This window comes from Thermobia domestica, chromosome 14 (genome assembly GCF_964235325.1).
Source record: "Thermobia domestica chromosome 14, izTheDome1.hap1.1, whole genome shotgun sequence".
In the NCBI taxonomy this organism is placed as follows: Eukaryota; Metazoa; Arthropoda; class Insecta; order Zygentoma; family Lepismatidae; genus Thermobia; species Thermobia domestica.
Window position 1 is genome coordinate 87,758,911 of NC_137467.1, and position 23,957 is coordinate 87,782,867.

Genomic DNA, 23,957 nt, shown 5'->3' on the forward strand with positions numbered 1-23,957 from the left:
TAGGTAATTGCGTCACCGAAAATAATGTCACGATAATTTCATCACCAGTGTCTTTTAGAACATAATACAAATACAATGAATGAACTCGAAAAAGTTATTGAAATTATTTTTTTTAATCTTCAACTGAAGCAAAACTATGCAGCATAATCAAAATAGATTATTAATATTAAATAAAGAGTTACATATTTTACATATCGTATTTGAGACAAGAGATAAAAGTTTCCATTAATTCTATCACAGAAATATTGTCATATAGGAAATTTTGTCACGGTTATTTCTTCACCTTTGTCAAATTAAATAGAGACAAAGCAAACGATCAAACAGCTTACGTTATTTTAATAAAACTTAGAAAACAATTCAGTTGGTGTTGAACTCTGCAAAATTGAAGTTTCTGGTACTCGACGCAAGAACAAGCACCAGTAGAAGAAAATAATGTCTGCTTGAGCAAATGTTAAAATCACAGGCAACATGGGGCACTAATGGGTTCATTATTCACTATTTACAAATATTACATTTCGCGAATATCAAAATTTCAGAAGAGAAAATAGCAAACAAATATGGGAAGATACGCCAATCTGTTAATTTTCCCGCAGAATAGACGAAACTTTTCATCGTTCTAGTACCGTTCTCTGAGTCCAAACTCTTGGACCTTCCAAGTCAACAGAGTCATTTGAAAAGAGTGGCCTTTTTTCAGAAGCTATTAAAAGAATTATATTATATTTCAACTCTGAGTAAACATTGGCAAATTGTTATTGGATATATGTGAAGAGAACAAATTTCTATAAAGGAAGAAAAACGTATAAATATTTCTGGATGTTTCCTTTAAATATAGCCTTATGAAGCTATTAAAAAGTGAAACATGGATGGTGAACGCCAACTTTTCAATGGCTCAAAAAAAAAAAAGGTATGTTATTTGAGGTGAGACTTCCTTCACTTAGGTATACGCTCTAATGTAGACCAAGACACAAAATTCATAGGAAGAACTGTTTCGTGCGGTGGTGCATCAGTGCAGTGAATTTAGTGAATATCCGGACCTGTAACTATGGTAATTGTTTTTGATATAGCGTAAATGCTGGCTGTAAATGCAACTTTTGGAGATTCAACTCGTTTATAGCGTTACTTTTTTCACCTGACTCAGTCAACATGGAGGAAGATCCAAGAGCTTGGACTCTTAGAGAATGAAAATTTTCGTCTATTTTGCGAGAAAATAAACAGATTTGCATTTCTGCCAATAGCAGATGTGCATCGATTAACACAAGTGACTTCGGAGGAAGAGCTGGAACTTCTGGACTATTTTGATAGCACTTACGTGTCAAACACGTATCGCCGTGTTAAAGCTCGGTTTGGGAATATTTGTTTGCGTAATGTGCCCCGTATATATCCCCCAGACAATTGGAATGTTCACCAAGCTACCTTTAACAGCAATTCTAGGATAAATAATATTTGTAAATTGTGGAACTAGAAGTTTCATCATGTAGTAGGAATGTCCCACGCAACTATTTGGAAGCTTATTCATGAAATTCAACAAGTTGAAGCAACGGTTTCAGCTGTGCTTCATCAAGATGCTGTGAAGCAACCACCCAAACAGCAAACTAGAAAAGTGTTTCAGATTTTTCAGAAATGATTCTAGTCTTTGTGCTTAACGTATAACACTGGAACTAAATGTTTGAAAAAAATTTTGCTTGTTGTTTCCTATAGTGTTATGAATAGTAGAAAATGAACATGTAAACCATTTATTGCATTAATACAAGTTATATTTTGTTTGCTAATTTTCTGTTCTGAAATTTTAATATTGCCAAAACTTAATATTTGTAAATAGTGATATATAAATCCATTACTGGACCATTTTGCCTGTGCTTTTAACATTTGCTGAAACTGATATTATGTTATTTTACTGCTGTTTGTTCTTGCTTTGAGTATCCGAAACTTTGAATTTCCAGAGTCGAACACCAACTGAATTGTTTTCCAACTTTGATTAAGATAAGGTCAGCTGTTTCTGTCATTTACTTTGTCTCTACTTAGTTCAACAAAGGTGAAAAAATGACCATGACAAAATTTCCTGCATGCTAATATTTTGGTGACAAAATTACCGATGACGAAAATTCCGGTGATTTAATTACCTGAGTTCGCTAACACCCAACCTTTCAATAAATAAATATTTAAATGATTTTTAACTAGATATAAACTAAATGGCAAGAAAAACTTCGAAATAAAAAAAGGTAGATGGAAGCAGCGGGGAGGACCCTTTCAACTTACAACAGCCGAGCTAACAAGGATCAAACTATTTCTAAAGAATGGGGCTGGAGGTAGTTGTATAAGTCTTGTTTTTCCTTTCTGGCCTATTTTTGAGCTGTGGATAAGGTAGTAAAAATTGGTATCCCGTGAGGGGATAATTTATTCTATTTGTTACTACTATATTCTTCGTTAATTTTGTAAGAAAGAAAAAAAACGAAAGCTGCAACCATTAATAAATCATATGTTCTTTAAATTGAATTTATCATTCAGTAGCCCACTTTTTAACGACCAAAGTCAACAGTCTAAAACATTGTATAACAAAAAAATCAATCAATTATTCAACTATCGGAACACTCCTTTACTCCCTTATTCTTTGTAAACTGCAGTTCCAAACAATAGGCTTATTTCGGAAGGTAAGAGGAAACCACATACCAAGCTTGTTCAGATTGTATTAAATCATCATTGTGTCTGTTTAGAAATTTTAAATGTTTGCAATCTACATCGTAAACAATCGAATATAACTTTTTCCCTGTCCTGTGTCCTCCTCCTTCGAAGTACGATTTATATAAATATTTAGTGATCTCAGATCACTAAGTACAATGATCTAAGATTGTACCAGAAATAGGCCAAATGGATTGAGCTGCTTGGACGTAATATAGATAAATGTGAATTTTTAATCCTCTTCGGCATGACTCCCAGTCTGTTTCTTCTATGCTTTCTTTTTATTCTTTTACTTAACAACACAATGTTTATAGCACCTGTACTTAAAACCATGGCCTTAGATAGATCCATCTTGTTCAAGCAACTTGAGTAAACTGGAAAACGACCATGTGCTCAAACAACAGGCAAGAGGAAGAGCGAAAAATGACCGCTTCTTTATCTTCTTCTTTTACGCGCCTATTTTTACGCTAGGTGTATGGGCCAACTTACGGACCGAAATTTACGACATCATTTTACGGACCGAAAATACGCGCTGAAAATACGCTAGTGTATGTTGGCCTTAAAAGGATTTTACTGAATGTAGGTAAAGAGCGTTGTTAATAAATTGCAAGAAGTTTAGGTGTTCAGAGATTTCAAAGAAAGGTTCAAACTCTTCTCAGGAAACCTATAACTCATGCATAGGTGATGCCAACTCATACATGTTACATCAAAATATTCCAATTATTTTACAACGTTGAACGATATATAGGTTAGTATACATGGTTGACAATCATATTGACCTATATTGTAAAGAAAATATTTCATTTATTCTTGCAGAAAAGTTCTTCTCAGATGATTTGTTCAAACACAACTCAACGAAATTGGTTCATGTTTCTTGTATAAATATTTTATTAAGAACCTGACAATTTGCCATAATTGGTTCGTCCTGGGAATTTCTAAGAAATCGTATTTTATTATTGAGAGTTGGATTTCTCGAACGATTTGTTTTTCAAATTGACTCAGGAAAGTTTATTCACAATTCATAAATAAACGTTTCTACTAATAACTCTAATACTGGTATATGGTGTAAGTCATTTTTTGAAAAGTTTACTCGGAGTTATTGGAAGTGAGTATTGTTAAGGCAAAATTTTCACAAAACACCTTATAATTTTGTTCTTATTTAGTAAAAAACGTGAGCTTAATAACTACACCTCAACACGACTGGTTCGGTTGTAATGAGACTCTTCTCAGGGAAGGATGAACGTAGTTTCACTACTGCGAAAAGTTCTCAGATAGTCAAGCTAATATTTAGTACACAGACGAAAAGTAAGAAGTGCCAGCTCTGAAAGGATAATGCTCAGTATAAGTAAGAAGGGAGTTAAAGAATTGATAAAAGAAATCCAACAAATAAGTAGGTGTAGTCACACACACACACACACACACACACATATATATATATATATATATAATTACTTAACGGATAATTTTCTCCCTAATAACTCCATATTCTCCCTTCCAGTAACTAGAACTTGGAGCAAAGATAGTAAAACCTTCTCTCGACGACAAAGATTACTTTTTGTTACGGTATGATTATTCTAGGTATTATCCTGCAAGGTGAAACGGTTGACGATAACTATTATTGATCTGTTAGACGACGCAGTTTCAGAATTCGTATTCAAGGGGTAGGATAAGCGAAACTGCGTCCATGTGTATTTGTACACAATAAATATTAATTACGGAATTTAACACCGTCTTCTTTATATCACAATAACTTTACCAAATATTAATGTGTAAGTTGTTGCAAAATCCAAGCGAGTGCAAAAAGAAGCTAATAATTTTGTAGCGTAAGTGCGTAACCTAATTTTAACTAACTGTTACATACTAGCTTTATTATCTTAAATTAGGCTACTTCGTTTTGTCGAATAAAATACACGATGCCTTGTTCAGTGATTTATATTTCTAGTTTAACCTATTTTTTCACATTGAATTTTAATAATTTTAAAATTTTTCGCTTTCTTGTTGATTCATTGATACTTTGTGTAATAAAATGTAATTTCGGAATGCCTCGTGTTTGTTTATTAAATTATTTTTAATAATTATGGTAAAAATATTACTTTACTAAGTGCTAATAAGGATACACAAGTTATATAAAGAGGTTACGTCGTGCTTTCGTGTCTCCCGGTGTCCATGAAACAATTGAGAGACGATTATACCACCGTAACCGCCTGAATCCGCAAGTAGTGGTAACGAAATTCATCTCTGAATACAACATGTAGCTTTGTGTCGAGTACGAAAGCTTAATGATATCTTATTCAACCCAATGTTCCTTTACGAACTGATTCAAATTAGCCCTTCAAAAATGTTTGGACAATACGAGAGGCTCTACAACACATTCACAAATGCTGCTGCTGACTTGAGGTATCACATAGTGAATTTTATGACTCTGAGCAAATAAACAGCAAAAGTACGGGTCCACTTTCACATCTAGGAGGTAAGAGCGTTTCTAATTGTAATATTCTAGCTAAATGTCAGTGGAACTTTACAAAAGTACTAATACCAGAAACTGTGATGATTGAAGACAAAGTCAAGACTATTCTACAAGAAAAGTAATTGTGAATGATTTCCATGATTTCCTTAGGAATTGCTATCGGAAGAGTATAGGACAACTATGCGTCTGTTTCAATTCATTTTCGATAACCACAACAACCTTCAGAAATGTTGTAATGCTAGAAGACATCCCTGAACTCCGCACTTCGTTAGCTTACGAAATAATATTTGTAAATAATTTACCGGTACCTGAGCTTAAATGATTGATTGAAGGGGAGTTGTAATTATTATAATAAAATATTCATATCTCGGAATTTCTTAAGGTTAAAATTTGAAATGTTGGATTTGAACTATTTAGTTAAATAATAAAGCAACTGTATTAGTGTACGTATATATCTATCTAATTTTAATATATAACTTCATGAACTGGTATAAAGGGATACTTCTGCTTGAGGTAGCAAGACTAAATTTCACATGATTTCTGGGATTAACAAACAGGAAAATTGTCAAAAGTGAATATTTTCAATTTTAGAGTGTCTAAAGGGGGTGACGAAATTCCCCATGTTATTTAAATGGGACTTTTCTGGACCTATAATCTTATGTTTTAAGTATTTGGAATTGGAATAAAACTTGAAATTCGGTATGCTTGTACATTTTCGGTAGTGTTACCTTAGTAAATCACTGAAAATAGAAAATGCCAACTTTAAATTGCTTTTATGGACAATTGAAAAAGCTTACTTATGTTATTTATATGGGATACCTTTTACACTCCAAAATTATTAGCACTTCTTCCTGTAGGAATACAATGATTAAATATGATATGATTGTCGCTTTCCGGGACTAACCGAGAAGAAAATTTCCAAAAGTGAATACGTTTAACTTTTAAGTGAATACGTTTAACTTAAATTCCCCATGTTACTTAAGTGGGCCTTGTTTTCGACCTATAATCTCATATTTAAGGTACTTGGAATTGAAATAGAAACTTGAAATTCGGTATATTTGTGCATATTCGTCTGTTGTATCCAAGTAAATCACCAAACATTAAACGTTTTAGCATTAGAATGGACTTATAAAGAAACGAGAAATCTTTTCCATGTTATTTGTATGGGACATCTACACACCAAAATGTTTAGGTATTTCCGGCAGGATAAGAACGATGCAATTTGGCTCGATTGTAGCCTTTCGAGACTAACCCACGGAAAATTAGCAAAATGTGAAAATTTTTAGTTTTTAAGGGGTCTATATGGGAGATGAAAAAATACCCACGTAATTTAAAAGAGCTCTTTCTTTGGATACAAAATCTTCTCTTTTAGATAGTTGAAATAGCAAAGGAAATTTGAAATTTCTGCGTTTAAGAAGTGCGAGGTACGGTAGTCTGGGCGATGTTTTGTACGAACTTCAGGCGAGACTTTGAGTATACAGGAATTCTATATTAAAGACAGAAGAAGAAACGCACACTATTGTCGGCAACGACACTTGGGACTATTTGCTAGTTTAAGCATATTGTAGAAGTAATTTATATTTTTAATCCTCCTCAGCATATTCACAATCATTACGAATCGAAGTATGGAAAGAGTAAATCTGTTCCAGCACTTCTCCAGCTACTCCTTTTATTAAACTTTATTTTACTTCGGAACTTATTCCTCTTACTTTGGTACTTACTTTGAAGTTTATTCTTCTTCGAGGAATATTTTTGTTACTTAAATTTCAGGTTAGCCGTTGTCCTTTCTTAAAAGTGTAATTAATAAAAGGGTTTTTAAAATGTAATTAATAAAAGTGAAAGTGCGTCTTATTCGCTTTTTTCTATGTTTTCATGAAGAATCGAATGAAAGCAAAACTATAGCATAATGAATATGTTAACCATTAATTTCAAATACTAAAGAAGAATTTTAACTTTATTTCAAGTTTTATTATCTGTTTGCTACATATTTCAAATTTGCGTCATATAATTGCGTTACCTAACATCCACCACACATAATTCATATACAGCATTCTCTATATAGAAGTCAGTTGTTCACATTTACAAAACATTTTCTACTAACGATATACGAAACAATATAGACCAGACGTTTTCAAACTGTCCGGACTTTTAAGAAAAGATCCTACAAAAGGATATATTTACAATACAACACGCATACTAAAGTCTCCACCCTTCTTCTTTAATAACACATAGTGGATTATCCCATTGACTTTGTTGAATATTTAAATGTGACGGATTTTATTATTTAAATTCCTTTTCTGCTTGTATTTTTCATTTTTCACATAAATGCCTGACTTATCACAATTAATAATTATTAACACCGGCTGATAACATTAAAAGATGTAATCAGTGTGTACAGTGTAGATCACCTTTGATAATGAGATGTTTCCATTAGTGATTAATAAATGAAACATAGTTTATCATAATGATACCCTTTCTTTTAGAGATATATGTATTTATTTTGCGGCACATTTCAGTTTTGACAGGGGAGGCGCGTTCAGATTTTGGTGGCTGAGAGGAGCCTCAATTGCAAAAAGTTTGAAAACCCCTGATATAGACTGAAATGTCCAATGTTGAATTAAATAGGACGTGCCTTACCTTATAAACATCCAGTTGTCCACAAAAGACATCAAACTGTTGATAGAGGTTTTGAAGCATATTTATCACCATCATTGGAGTAGTAGTAGAACAAATGGATGTAAATCCAACTATATCACTGAACAACATGGTTACATTGTCATGTGTCTCTGCCTCAATAGTTTCTCCTAAAAAGAAAAAAAATATATATGTTAACATTTCATTAATTAGTAACAGAAAATATAGAAAATTCAAAAGGTGTAATTTTTATTTTAGATTAAATTATGGCAAGCTAGGGTATATAATAATAATATGTAGTTCAGCGTATGGTGATCTCCGGAAATCCACACACACAGCGTGCGATTGGCAGAAAATGCCGCATATCGCAGCTGAGAGTAACCGCGCTATTTACAGAGATGTTCGCCTCACAGTCGTTCGCAAGAGCGCTGTGCATGCCCTGAAATCGTTTCACGTGACTAGGCGAAAATTGAACTCAGTAGGTTCGCGAATGTTCGGTGAAAGTTTGGTGTTATCGTTGACGAGGCGTGGATTTAACTCACACACCGTGGTAACGTTCATGCCATTACATACAGAGAGAATTTACCCAAATTATTCATGATTGTAGTCGATTTCTAGTACCTGGGCAAACTGCCTCTCCGAGAGGAAGAGCGAAACATCGATGTCAACCTACGTAGTACCAGAATCATGTCCTAACTGAAATGTATCAGCAGAAAATCTCAGTATTGTACGGTCAAGACGTGAACCAGGTTTAACAGCACCAGGACAGAGGATCCGGCCATTCCGAAAATATCATTGGAATTCTGTCGCCATATGAGACAGAAAACAGGTTGAGAAAATTCCCTTTTGCGATATCTTTATGAGAGGTCCAGATGCTTAATCAATGCAATATCGTGCTTTCGAAATCCTCAATCGGCGCCTGCCCTGTCGTCGAGTCCACAAATTACTGGTCCAATATAAAGCCCGTAAAGAGGATTGGGATCTAATACTCATGGCCCAGCTTTAACGCAGTCTCCTGAAATGAAAGCTTCTATGCCGAGAAATAGTAAAGATGGCCAGATCCAGCACAACCGGTTGTAGAAACACAGCATTTACAAAGTAAGCGACGAATTCAAATTCGACTCAATATAATTGAATCAACCCCCTCATTCAATTTTAATGAAGGGTTGACTGATCTTCCCCAAGTTTGTACAACTATTTATTTTTCATGTCAGCATGAGGTGTTCCTACTGATGATACTATCTCATGATACTCTTTAGGATCAATAATTTGACTCTCAGTATTAAGATGTTTTTCCACCAATCCAAAGTCTTTGTCTGAAGCCAAATTCTCTGTATGAATGCCCTCTCATGGGAAACACACAATGCAAATGAAGTTTTATTTTTACGCAGAACTTCAATAACATAAAGAGCATGGCATACGTTTTACTCTGTCCTGTGCAGGTATCAAATAATATGCGGAAAATTCTTAGTAATTCATTTAAGAATGCTTTGAGTTATTATGGCAGAAAACGACTTAGAAAATGTTAGACGAACTGTACTGTTTGATTTGACTCCCTGCTATACTTACATTCAAACCAACAATACAAATGACAGTATTACTATTAAGCCGGCCACTAAAGTCGTGTATAATAACGCAAAATATGTAATAACCTATCTGACGTGAATTATAAGTTTCGTGTATTTCAGTTCTAGGAAGCAGCTGGTTTTGCATCATATCAAATACAAACGAAACACTTTGGGGTGGTCGAAGATGCATTTCCTTGAAAGCACACTAGCCAAATAATTGACAATACTTCTATTTTATCTTCATTTTTTGGGGACCGCCTTTTTATTTTAAGTCTTACGCAATTATTACATAAACATGTTTAGAACAAAACCTCAAATTGAATGTAGACGTGTCAATACATTTCGTACTTTTACTTCCAATGGCAGTATTATTTCTTTGGCAAACTTTCCACATTCTATATAGTCTTAAACTTATTGGTAAATAAGTCACCATTGCCAATTTACCCTTTACATAACGTTGTTCTTTGCATTTAAATTGTTTCATACGTTCGACTCTTCTTTGCACTTTATTCTCAACAATACTAACTCTTGATCCTCTTCGCTTTTCCACTATTTTCCCACCTGACTTAATTATTAGCTTGGCTGCGAGTCCCACTTTTCTGCGGTATATTCACATAATACTCATAAAAGTGGTTCTGCACACCTATTGGAACCTTTCTGTCTTTGTACATAAACGCTTCTAATAAAGTTCTGATTTCTTTTCATTTTACGCGACGCCTTCTTACAAGATTAACCCTGACATTTCTTTGTATACATTTTGTATATGTTTTTAGTCATCAAAGCTTCCAGTGAAACTCACCCACTTCGTCTTCCGTAAGTGTACTTGCCTCACAGAAAGATTTGTCATTAAGTTTACATGCTATGGAATATCCTTTATTTCTTACTTCTCACCGTTTCTTTTTCTCAAATGCTTACCACAGTTCAGGGATTTATGTGAAATTTCCGTAACTGTTCTAGTAGTGGTTTAGCACAATAGACCCGACCATTTTAACAGCTATTTTCTTAGCATACACCACATAATATTATGACATTTATTGAACTAGCTTCACAACAGAACCTAACGTTCTACAGAAACTGTTCGAAAAGTATAGTGTTGGTTACCAACTCATGTGTAAAACTAGTTTTCTTTCATAAAAAGAAGAGCACTGCTAGCAATAAGAGTGACATCAACAATGATCTTAACAGTAATGTTAATTACACTATTGTAGAATTTTGCAAAATACAATCTTGCCGAATGAAAGCATGAATTCTTTCAGTACATATATATTTTGAAAATATATCATACTTTCCATTAAGAGTACCGTACTCTCGCGTGTATAAGCCGCACTCTTTTCACGAAAAAGCAAACGAAAATGTAGGGTGCAGCTTATACACGCGAATGATTTAAAATGGCTTAAAGATAATTACGGTGTTAATTTTTTGAGTTTGTTGTACGATATTTACGGTACATCACAAGAAACACGTATAAAAAATCCCCAAGGTCACCACCAGACGAAACAACAATTCAACACAGGAACAAACACGTTAACTCAAATACCGCTATTGTTGATTTGAATCAACAATTACCTTTAAACGAACAAAAAATTCCTCTGCGATAACAATCGCGCACTCAAGAGTTTTTTCTACGAGAAGGCAGTCTGTCTCGTGCGCTGCACCTATACGTTACGAAGAGCGTGCCTTGTGGATTTCTTCTAAGGAAAATGTCCAAACGACTTAGCTACGATGCACAGTTTAAATTGCAAGTTATCCGATTCTCTGGGGGAAACGGGAACCGAGCTGCTGCACGTCATTTTCACATTGATGAATCCAATGTGCGACGATGGAAAAAGCAGAAGAATGAACTTCAAGCAACAAGGGGCAAGAGGAAGGCGTTTCGTGGAAAAGCAGCTAAGTATCAACAATTGGAAGAAAATGTTTTATCTTACGTTAATGAGAAAAGAAGTTCAGGTTATGCTGTTACAGTTGATATGATACGCTTTCAAGCTCTTGAAGATGGTCGTCGGTTGGGAGTAAGCCACGATTTTTGAGCAAGTGCTGAATGGTGTGCACGTTTTATGCGTCGGAATGGCTTGTCGCTGCGTCGTAGGACAACAGTGGCTCAACGTCTTCCAGTAGACTTTGACGATGAAATTTTGAAGTTTCAGAGATTCATTATCCGTAAGTGACAAGCCAATGGGTATGCGCTCTCCCAAATCGGTAATGCTGATTAAACACACATTTACTGGGACATGCTTATGTCTACTACAGTTGCGCCAAGAGGCTTGCGCACCATAAGAATAAAGATTACACGTGGTGAGAAGCAGTGATGTACCGTTATGCTAGCTGTTCTGGCAGATGGAAAGAACTACCACCCTACGTTGTCTTGAAGCGAAAGACTGTACCAAAAACATACCGCCAGGTATTTTTGTGCGTGCTCAGGAAAAAGAATGGATGGAAGAGAATCTGATGTAGGACTGGCTACAAATGGTGTGGAACAGAAGACCTGGTGATTTGCTGAAACCTAAGAGCTTGTTGGTTTGGGATAGCTTTCGAGCTCACGTGACTCCTCGTGTGAAGCGAACATTAAATGAGTGTAAAACTGACATAGCAGTTGTTCCTGGGGGCCTTACTTCCATGCTTCAGCCCCTTGATGTTATTGTTAATCGCTCCTTTAAAAGTTCATTCAGGAGACTTTGCAATGATTGGATGATTGCAGGAAAACATGATCGTACACCCAAAGGTAAGATCAAACGTCCGACTGTGCGGCTTGTGTGTGAATGGATTCTGGCAGCCTGGGAAAGTGTTAAACCTGAAACGATCGTCAAAGGATTTTTGAAGTGTGGCTCCAATGCTCTGGCCGGCTCCCAGGATGATATGCTATGGGATATCAGCGATAGTGATCGTGATGCCAGTGATGTCTCTAATGCAGGTACTGATAGTGCAAGCAACCTCTCTACTGGTGATGACAGTGGTAATGGCAGTGAATAAAATTACAACTGAACATTTTGAGCAACTTCTCTAGTGGTAGTGACAGTGTGATTTTATTTTAGAATAAAAAAGCCTTAGTGTGTGATAAGTACGTACACATGATTTTATTTTAGCTGTAGCTTGATAGACCTTCTACCCGCGGCTTATTCTTGAGATTTCTTTTAAACTGTTGTAAAGGTAAATTTTAAGTGTGCGGCTTATACACGGGAGAATACGGTACTTGAAATGATTGCTCAAAGAGGTGGTTGGCTGTTTTAGTCGCATACAGCCCATTTAGACATGAGAAGAAAGACGAATATGCATAAGAACAATATCGGATAGAGTACATTACGGAGCAAAAAAAGAATATAATAGTTTTTGAAAAGTAATATATTACTGGATATAGTACATATTGGAAAACATATTTTTAAAGCTGATTTTTAATAACGTTTCAGAACATTCTGCTACAAATTGTCATCATGTTTAATTAGAAGCACCACTAGCCTTTGTGTTACAAATGAAATGTCATATTCTGTAAAAAGTGGATATAGTACATCTTGGAAACAAGCTCCACATATGCTAGACAATTTGCAGATGAACTAGCATAACTGAACAAGCACATGAAAATCTAAGGGAGCTGAGGTGGTTGATAATTAGATCTACCACCCGTTGCTACTGGTCTGACTGGGTCACATTTTGCCAAAATCTCTAAAATATAAAGAAATATGCAGATATCTTCGACATCACATTTCCATCATTATTTGTTAATCAACAGTTGTGCTAATAATTCTTGTAATGTGATTTGAGCATTTATTTAATATTTTCAGTTGCAATCAATCACAATACAGTTTAAACGTGAGAGCAAGTGTAAACATGTATAATTATGCAATCTTCTCGTATAATAATTTGAATTAAATAATCCTTCCGAAAACAATATTAATTATATCTCTGTTTAACTGCCTACAGCATAAATTTCTCCCCAAGCTAAAGAAAAAACAGGTAAGAGAATTGAGCTTGTAATTCATTTGCTTCCACCTTTGTATTATATTTGCGATTTAGTGTCTCATTCAAAGTTCCTGATAGAAGATTAATCTTTACTTGCATTTTTTCAGTTACCGCTTTAAAGAAGTTCTATCATATCTTCATTCCGAGCAATACTAGTTAAATATTTGATACTTTGCAAGGAAACTTCACACAAAATTTAGAGTTAATTTCTATATATTTCGTCTAAATTACGTCCGTTTCATAATCATAGAAGATGATTTTTATATCAAAGGAAAGGTAAAAAGCAATAAACATGGATAGGAATACCTCTAATTTCAGTTTTACAAACCGTTGCAAGTGCGAAACATCATATTTAAATTGCTCTAGCTTGAAAATTACGAGACTTCTTGCAAGCGTTCAAGACAATATTTAGGAACTAGAATGTGATCTAGCTAAATGCTCATGTTTGAGAATCCTCTGTTATATACACAATGATCACGTAATGATGCTGATACCCTGTAATCACTGTATTACTACTCAAAAGTGTACCGAAGTACGAAACCTTATTTTATACATTTCAGTAAGCCATCCTCGGGAATTGTCAAACATAGTTTTCTTTGTACGTGTTTACGTAACTAGTTTAAAAAGAAATGAACATTTTAATCTCGTTTTTATGAATTTAGTTTCTGAGAAAATTTATTTATTAACGGTGTGTCTTGGAGGTCGAACCTTATGACAAACACTCTGATGTTTATATAGACAAACATCAGAGTATTAAAGGATTTGTGATAGATACTGTGATTAATATTATGTGTTCGTCTAGATCGATGTTATTGACAAACGAAATAGCTTCGAAGTCCTAGAAAGTAATTCTCCATCACATCTTTCTCTGCATACTTTTGTGTCAGCATCTTTGGGAGATTAAGTGATAATGTCAATACATTATTGAGTGGTAATATATCTTCAACAAGTTTCAGGAGTCACTTTAAAGCTTTATATTTGTCACAATATGTTAATCATAATTTTAAAATGAATTGTCAGAAGGCTTCAATCCAAACCGACTGATCTGATTTCGAACAAATTTGTAGTTTGAAGATGTAAATTAGTAACTAATTTTCTTAAATTTTAATTTCTATTGTCCTGATTTTAATTTCTATTGTCCTGATTTTCCTAACACTTTCGAGACGTTTGTTATATTTTGATTGCCTACAGGAATCAATATCATGTGTCTATAGGCCTACGAAATCAAACAAAATTAACTTGCACCTATGTCTCATCAATTAACGGCTCATCAATCTCAGACAATGTTTTATTGTGATAGCATTGTTTTCCTTTTAAGTGGTAGCAATACAAGTTAGAATTATGATAAGGATGTTCGATACGAGGATAAATTATATTAAAATTATATTAAGTCACCCCTAAAATTACACTAAATTTGCAGAAAGTCGTAATTTCATGGCCTAAATCCCCCAGACCCAATATGGTATGGCATGGCATGCATCCAGTATGGCAGACTCATGATATCATTTTTATGATACCTGACATACAAAAACAATCGTTAGGGTTAACATTTTTACGGTAATAATCATTGTATGGATTGAGTTGGAATGCGTTTTAAGTTTAGCGTATCTTTTCAGTAGCAAGTCTATATGAGACGTGGACTTACAGCTTAACGTAGGATTCGAACCACATGAGCTCCCACCAGGATTCGAACTCGTGTATACCAAGGCAAAACGTTGTTATCCACGTTGTCAAGAATTCTCTTTTAAAGTACAAACGATCTGCTAGCTGCAGCATTCACATTAGTTTCTTTACGGTCAGAATCAAAGATATTAATATATTCATACTGTATACCATGATACTGATTTTTCCTTATCGAAATCGTAAATAACAATATACGAGAGATTTTTCCCCAGAAATTCTATTTCCACTTTCAACACTTATTTCAGAAGGAAGATTTGTTTCTTTACATCGTTAAGGATAATCTCGAAAAATGTAAACCGTTTGTTATTACTGGTGATGTAATTGTGACTGAAAGAATGATCATTGTATAGGATAGGTATATATACTGACATTATTTGATATTTAAGAAAAGTTTAATAAAATCACTTACATCAGGTTTCTATACGTTATTTATTCACATTCAAATATGCCATGTTCTAAATTCTAATGATTTTACGTTGTAAGTTTTAATTATTTATAACACACTTATTGAATGGAATGTATGTAATTGTCGTACATAGGTTCCAAATTCTTTATGTTTGTAATCTTTGTTGCATTTTTTACTATTATTACACAATTTCAACAAGTACATATTTAATAATTAAATTTTTTATCCTACGGTTATATTCAATTCACAAAGAATAGACTAATAAAATACCAATCAAATTAGCAAAATGTGTGTAGCAAATTAATAGGGAAACAGTATACGTGTTTGAAATATACAAATGGAAACCACTACTCTAATTATTAAATGCAATTTTTCACTAGAGTACTAATTTCAAAATTACCTGAAAATTTGCTTTTATACATTCTATTTTATTACATTAAAACTGAACTGATACGTTATTGCTACCTCGGGCACAATTAATCAAATTGAAATTAGCATCTCTTGGGATCTGATATATTGATGACAATAATCCCATGTTATATAGAAAACGTCATTGTTACGAGACCTTTATTAATAATTGTTAAATGCTAAATTAACTGGAGCCAATATTAGGTCAGACCCTTTTGCACCCGTAATTACATAGAACGTGGCTAAACACCACCTAAGACAAATTCAAGTGCCAGAGTTAAAATGATTCATAAAATGTTAATACTTCGTTGTTCATAAGTATTCCTGAGAAGTAAGATTAAACATGCAAAAAGAATGAGTAGAAACCCTTGAAAAACGCAAGAATTGACGAACAAACAACTACCATATTACTGCTAAACACAGCACCATATACTTCCTTATCATTAACACACTTTCACTATTTTTTAATTCTCTAGCAGGTGAGATCCAAAAAACTGTTTCGTGTATGTCTGGATACGGTTCTCATTTTAAATACACTACTCAGATACTAAAACTATTCAAACGGTAACTACACAAGAATTGAGAGTCAAGAGACTCATGGATATCAAAGAATTCCTTCTTTCAATCTGCCTCTCTTAGGTATAGCATCCAGTTGTACAATCAGGAAATTACAACTCATTGGCTGGAAAGTTAAGAGCAGCTCTGGATACCAACCTAATGCTGCTTCTCTATTTTTATTATTGTGCTGAAACCCAGTAGCAAAAATTTCTACTACTGTTTATATAATATATGAAATTAACAACAGCCATCGTATTAATCTTATTAGTTACAGACTGTATTAAGTGAGAAGACACTAATTATTGCGGCATTTCTCAGATGTGTACCGAGTAAAGTAAAAAGCTTGCAAATAAAGTATTTAGCTTTAAACTTGTTTTCATATTGAGAAAATTACCGTATTATGTTGCTATGCAACAGAAAATGTACACTACCCCCGAAAAGTTTCCGAACAAACACGAAATAAAGAAATTTTCAAAATGTAACATAAGAATGCATTATAATTTGCTCACAAATAAAAGGTGAAACATTTAAGAATCCGACGGGAGAAAAGGTCTTGGCCTGTCGTTGATGAATTAAGAAAAATAAACTTAAATATCGCGCCGCTCTGGTGGTGCATTACGTACGCGTGCGATACAAAATGGCCATTACACTGCAAATCGAAGGTCGAACACACAATAAATGCCTCATAGGTGTCTCTTAAGCTGCTCTGTATATTTCTCTCTCAGATTGGTAATGGATTCATCATGCAGCAAGACAATGACCCAAAACACACATCCCGACTTTGTAGAAGGTATTTGTCAGCAAAAGAGCAACAGGGAGATCTCAAGAATATGGTGTGGCCTCCACAATCACCGGATTGTAATCCAATTGAGTTACTGTGGGATGAGCTTAATAGGGCAGTTCGAAAGATGCGCCCTCTAGCAAGAAACACTTATTTGAGTGTCTTCGGAAAGCCTGGATAGCAATCACGCTTGAAACTCTACAGAAACTGATACGGCGAATGCCCAAAGTCTGTAAAGCTGTTATCACAGCACATGGAGGCTACTTTGATGAATCAAAGATTTAAATTTTTGACAAAACAATGGTCCATTTCTGTTAAATTTCTGTATATTCCTCTCAAATACGTATTGTAGGTTCCAGATAAAATTAAATTCCATTGATATGTCTTTGTTTCTTCTCGAATACACGTAAAGTGTACATAAACCTACTTTGTACGGAAACTTTTCGGGGGTAGTGTATATTATTCATGTTAAATATAATTGAATTGTGTGTATTGTTGTGCGTCAAGGTAACATGGAAATCCCTTGCGAAATAAATATTTAATTCGTAAGAATCAACTCATATAAATGTAGATTGATTAACATTAGTACGGAAGTGAGTAATAATCAATTTTAGCTTTTGATCTAGAAAACATTCCCATGAAAATAGAAAGTGGTGAACTGAAGAATAACTCATTTTCTCGTTAAATGTCCAGTTCATAACTACCTGTTCCAAGCAGTTTGTTTCCAAGTCAAAGTTGTTGGCAATTTATTTTAAGAAGACTTATTCCAAACAAAGGTTAAAGTGTGAAGGGGGATGATGATTTGGCAGAAATACTTTCGTAGATTTTATATATTGAAATCGAATCTTGAACACAGTTATTGCAACCCCGATGAGCTGCACTTTTCATTCTATAAGTGGCAATTAATATATATATATATATATATATATATATATATATATATATATATATATATATATATATATATATATATATATATATATTTACATCAGCTAATGCTTCTGGCAACAAATACTATTCGAAGCTTTCTTGCACCCACTGGAAAACGTGAAGTATATTAATATTTATTTGCATATATTGTTATTGTAGACTGTTCCCATAATGCCCACCGACTTCGATTTTACAAAATTTGAGAAATAAATTTCACTTTTTATTTAGTGGTCAATTTGAAGGCATTTTGTTATACTACCATTAAGAAACCCATATACATCATATTACGAATCAATCATTATGGAACAATCTCATGTGTGACACGCAGCAGTGGTACCAATCTTTGAAAGTTTCATTTACAACTTTTTTCTTTTTTCTTTTTTAACTGATTTTGTGAGTAATGGTGCATTCAGTATAAAGGTACAACAAGATATTCTCTTTCTCTCTCTCTGTCCCTGTGTGTGTGTGTGTGTGTGTGTGTGTGTGTGTGTGTGTGTGTGTGTGTGTGTGTGTGTGGTGTGTGTGTGTGTTTGTTTCTAGTTTCCGGCATAAGCGTGTGGATACTACCAGGTATACTTTCGTGTGTACAAATGCTAGTGTGTGTGTGTGTGGCGCGGGTATATGAACTATTAATTGGGATCGCGTACTGGAACTTATCAATATTAGTACGTACATACAAACGGCTGTTACTTCACACGATAACTTTGGACGAATGCGAATTTTTAAATTCTGCTTTTTGCAATAAATAAGTAGAGTGATTCCTCTCGAGGGAGTTCCCCTAAATGGTAGCCCCTACCATGTCCAATTAAATCACAAATTGCCGCAATCGTTTGTACATTGTTTGTACAGAAATGTACAGGCCAAATTTTCGTTTGTACACTATTAGGGGCGCCGCCAGAACGAAAACAAATTGGGGCTGTTTAACTGGTACCCCCCCCCCACCAACATGTTCTATTCAATCACTAATTATCGCAATCGTTTGTACTTCGTTTGTACAGAAATGTGCACCCGCAATTTTCGTTTGTACATAATTAAGGGCGCCGCCAGAACAGAAAAAATGGGGGCTGTCTAAGTTGTAGCCCCCCCCCCCAAAACCAATTCAATCAGAAGTTGTCGCATTCGTTTGTGCATCGTTTGTACAGAAATGTGCAGGCGAAATGTTTGTTTGAACAAACTTAGGGGCGTCGCCAGAACGAAAACAAAGTGGGGAGCTGTCTGAGTGGTAGCTCCCCCCACGATGTCCAATTGAATCACAAATTGTCGCAATTGTTTGTACTTCATTTGTACAGAAATGTGCAGGCGAAATGTATGTTCGCACGCAATTAGGGGCGCCGCCAGAACAGAAAAAAATGGGGGCTGTCTAAGTGGTAGCCCCCCCCACCACCATGTCCAATTGAATCACAAATTGTCGCAATTGTTTGTACTTCATTTGTACAGAAATGTGCAGGCGAAATGTATGTTCGCACGCAATTAGGGGCGCCGCCAGAACGAAAAAATTGGGGGCTGTCTAAGTGGTAGCCCCCGACCATGTCCTATTCAATCACAAATTGTCGCAATCGTTTGTACTTCGTTTGTACAGAAATGTGCACGCGAAATTTTCGTTTGTACATAATTAAGGGCGCCGCCAGAACAGAAAAAAATGGGGGCTGTCTAAGTGGTAGCCCCCCCACCATGTCCAATTCAATCACAAGTTGTCGCATTCGTTTGTGCATCGTTTGTACAGAAATGTGCAGGCGAAATGTTTGTTTGAACAAACTTAAGGGCGCCGCCAGAACGAAAAAAATTGGGGGCTGTCTAAGTGGTAGCCCCCGACCATGTCCTATTCAATCACAAATTGTCGCAATCGTTTGTACTTCGTTTGTACAGAAATGTGCACGCGAAATTTTCGTTTGTACATAATTAAGGGCGCCGCCAGAACAGAAAAAAATGGGGGCTGTCTAAGTGGTAGCCCCTCCACCATGTCCAATTGAATCACAAATTGTCACAATCGTTTGTACTTCGTTTGTACAGAAATGTGCAGACAAAATGTATGTTCGTACACAATTAGGGGCGCCGCTAGAACGAAAACAAAGTGGGGGACTGTCTAACTGGTAGCCCCCCACCAACATGTTCTATTCTATCACAAATTATCGCAATCGTTTCTACTTCGTGTGTACAGAAATGTGCAGGCAAAAGTTTCGTTTGTACACAATTAGGGGCGCCGACAGAACAGAAAAAAGGGGGCTGTCTAAGTGGTAGCCCCCCCCACCATGTCCAATTCAATCGCAAATTATCGCAATCGTTTGTACTTCGTTTGTACAGAAACGGGCAGGCGAAATGTTTGTTTGTTCACAATTAGGGGCGCCGCCAGAACGAAAACTAAGTGGGGTGCTTTCTAAGTAATACCTCCCCACCATGTCCAATTGAATCACAAATTGTCGGAATCGTTTGTACTTCGTTTGTACAGAAACGAGCAGGCGAAATGTTTGTTTGTACACAATTAGGGGCGCCGCCAGAACGAAAACTAAGTGGGGCTGTCTAAGTGGTAGCCCCCGACCATGTCCAATTCAATCACAAATTGTCGCAATCGTTTGTACGTCGTTTTTACAGAAATGTTCAGGCAAAATTTTCGTTTGTACACAATTAGGAGCGCCGCCAGAACGAAAACAATCTGGGGGCTCTCTAAGTGGTAGCTTCCCACCAACATGTCCAATTGAATCACAAATTTTCGTAATCGTTTGTACATCGTTTGTACAGAAATATGCATGCGTAATTTTCGTTTGTACGCAATTAATGGCGCCGCCAGAACGAAAACAAAGTGGGGCTGTCTAAATGGTAGCCCCCACCATATCCAATTCAATCACAAATTATATCAATCGCTTGTACATCATTTGCACATAAATGTGCAGGCGAAATTTTCGTTTGTACTCTATTAGGGGCGCCGCCAGAACGAAAACAATGTGAGGGTTTGTATAAATGGTAGAAGCATTAAAAAAATGTGTCACATTTATGGAGTATTTTTCTAACAGGACTTTATTCACACTATTGTGTGGTTTGGTTTGTTCACACTATCGTGTGATTCACTATATTGATCTTATCCTAACGATGATGGAATTAAATGTTTTTTTTTTGTTTTTTTATATTTATATTTATACTTACAATCATTATTGCTGAGTTAGTTTTTCACTCCTCGGCTCTTATTATTAAACTTATTCATTATTTCTTACGTGAACTGAATCCTTATGAGAAAAATGTATTTTTTTTCTTTCCATCTTGCGCAGAAACCGTTATTCTCATCTCGTACAGGAAATTGATAAGTGGAAGATATAACAAATCCACAAAGTAGACTGTTAAAGGGAAAATTATAACACAGTATTTTGTTTTATATGATCATCTTCATTAAACTCATTTTGCAGAAACTATAGAATGCATGGTGAAGTATTTTGGTGCATTCAGCATTCTGATTTACGAGTAGAGTTGCTAACTGGCCGGTATTTGCTGTAATTTTGATTAAGGCCGGTGACCGGTACAAACTTCTTATTAGACCCCTTCTGACCGGTATTTTGGAATCTGCAGTCCAGAATATAACATTGAACATCGAAATTTTTCAACACTGCCTTTACAAACACAAATTTCCGTTGTATTATACATTATCGATATTTTTTAACGTATGGCAGTTTTTTTTATTTATTTAACATAACAAATTTGATAACACTTATATTTTATTGTAAAAGAATTTTATTCATTTATTGAGAGTAGAAAATGACTTTTTAAAGCAATTTCCTTTGTTTGAAGTGAAGTTTATAGAATAAATTTCATTTTATGAATCAACTATTGTTACATAAAGATTAATATCCAGTATTATTCATCTGTTTCGATAATTTTAAACAAGTGGCAATTGCTGGTAAATACAATAACGATCAATACAGTCTTCAGTTTCTCATTTGTACAGAGAATTTTGAGGGTGTGCCGGTAATTTTGTTTTCCTGAGTTGGCAACCTATTTACGAGGTTTTGTTTCAACTCTGCTACGTAGTGGCTCCGTACTGACACTCCGCATGCAAATAAGTATGTAAGGCTACCATACGCCCCGGTTTCTTAAAATTTGTCCCGGTGTGCAGAAATTTTCCTTCTTGTCCTGTTTTTTTCTTTATTATTATTATTAATTACATATCAAAATTTCTGAAAAGATAATAAAATCGACTTATTCCTTTTGCTTTCAATTCCGACAATACTATAGGAACAATTTCATTCTAATCTTTATTATTATTGCAATCGCTGCTTCCCCGGATATAACATGCAATGTTTAAATCCTCCTAAGTAGCACTCTTATCACTAAAAGTAAGAATGTATACCCCGAGGTGGCAACAAATTCTTGTGACGTTGCACACCAGCCCCGAAAACACATTTTTTTTCTGCTTCAGAAAAACAATTATGCAAATTGCTTTCTTTTAGTTCGCATTTTAGGTTAACAACAATAAATTAGCCTATTGAAATTTTGAAACAACTTCATAAATCTGGATATTTTTCTTTATAGACATGTAGAGCATGTAAAGGTGGTATGCGTAATAATATTGAAAATATAATTTTTGCCTAAATATTGTATGTTCACTGATTGCGTTTATATTGTATAACAGCTTCTAGCTTCTATAATAATTTTTAGCACTGTTGATTAAGTATGGACAGTGGCGTATTTACGATTTTGTTTCGGGAGGGGCTTTGCTAACTTCCGGGGGTGCTTTGCCTGAAAATATGAAAATTCTGCAAGATATTTCATATACTTTACTATAGTAAGTAAGATTTCGGTGGGGGGCTTGAGCCCGGAAGCCCTCCCCCTAAATACGCCACTGAGTATGGACTATATTAATACATTATTTTAAGTTGTATAACTAGTGCGATACTGTAGTAAAATTCGAAAGATAAAATTAATACAAAATGCAATATTTATTACTAATTTGTAAGATGTCCCGTTTTTTGTTTTCAAAAAGTATGGTAGCCTTAAAGTATGCTAAACCATACAAAATAAATTGTACTGTAAATAGTACCCCTCTGATAGTGCTCTCAAACGGGTCGGGTTGTCGGATCGGGTCAGTCGGGTTAGCTCGTGTCGGGTCACTCGGGTCGGGTCGTCACATTCTTCACTTATTTTCTATACGGAATACTATAAAGAGCTTTGTTGTGGAATTCAATTCGAAGTTGGTGAATGAATGATAAATGTGACTAATTGAAGGTGAAATAGTAATAAAATTTTAATTTTACCCTATATTAACTAATTGGTATTGTAATTGTAATTAATATTACTACTGACTTTTTTCCTTTCTGCGTTTCTATGTCAAGTTAAATGTCACATTAAGTGAAATTGAAAGGAAATATCTAGTTAACGTCCCACGTTATGCACCAACGCTAAGAGAGACAGTGATGATGAGAAATAATTGAAGTGGTTGAATGAAGAAAGTGGGAGGAAATGGGAGAACACCGAGAAAACCCATGCACATGGGGTTTGTCCACCAGAAAACTTACTTGGTACGAGCTGGAATCAATACCCATGGACCTTCGGATCAAACATCTGCCTTTGGGCAGGACACATTATTATTATTATTATTATTATTATTATTATTATTATTATTATTATTATTATTATTATTATTATTATTATTATTATTATTATTATTATAACTTTAAGAGTGCCCAAGAAAGTTCCGCCGCCTTTTCACCAACACCTTCGAACATTGGTATGTAACCTAAGACGTACCTGGAATATCAAAAATCGTCTCCATCAGCCTCGACGACCTTCTGAAAACGTTCTGGAAGGCCATGGATTCCATCGCAGTCGAACTTGGTGGGACGTGAAGTGAAGAAGATATCAAGTGCATATTGAACCTCTACTAGCTGTTTGAATTGGCGTTCTCTAAGGTGA

General features: G+C 35.0%; 1 protein-coding gene across 1 annotated transcript in view; it reads right to left on the bottom strand.

The window, feature by feature from the left end:
- Positions 1-23,957, bottom strand: part of LOC145670252 (head-specific guanylate cyclase-like) — an 891,926-nt gene that overhangs the window by 142,355 nt on the left and 725,614 nt on the right. Inside the window, exon 7 of the mRNA XM_081738665.1 lies at positions 7,781-7,947. Within this exon, the coding sequence (XP_081594791.1) occupies positions 7,781-7,947 (167 nt within the window). The remainder of the gene's footprint in view (positions 1-7,780; positions 7,948-23,957) is intronic.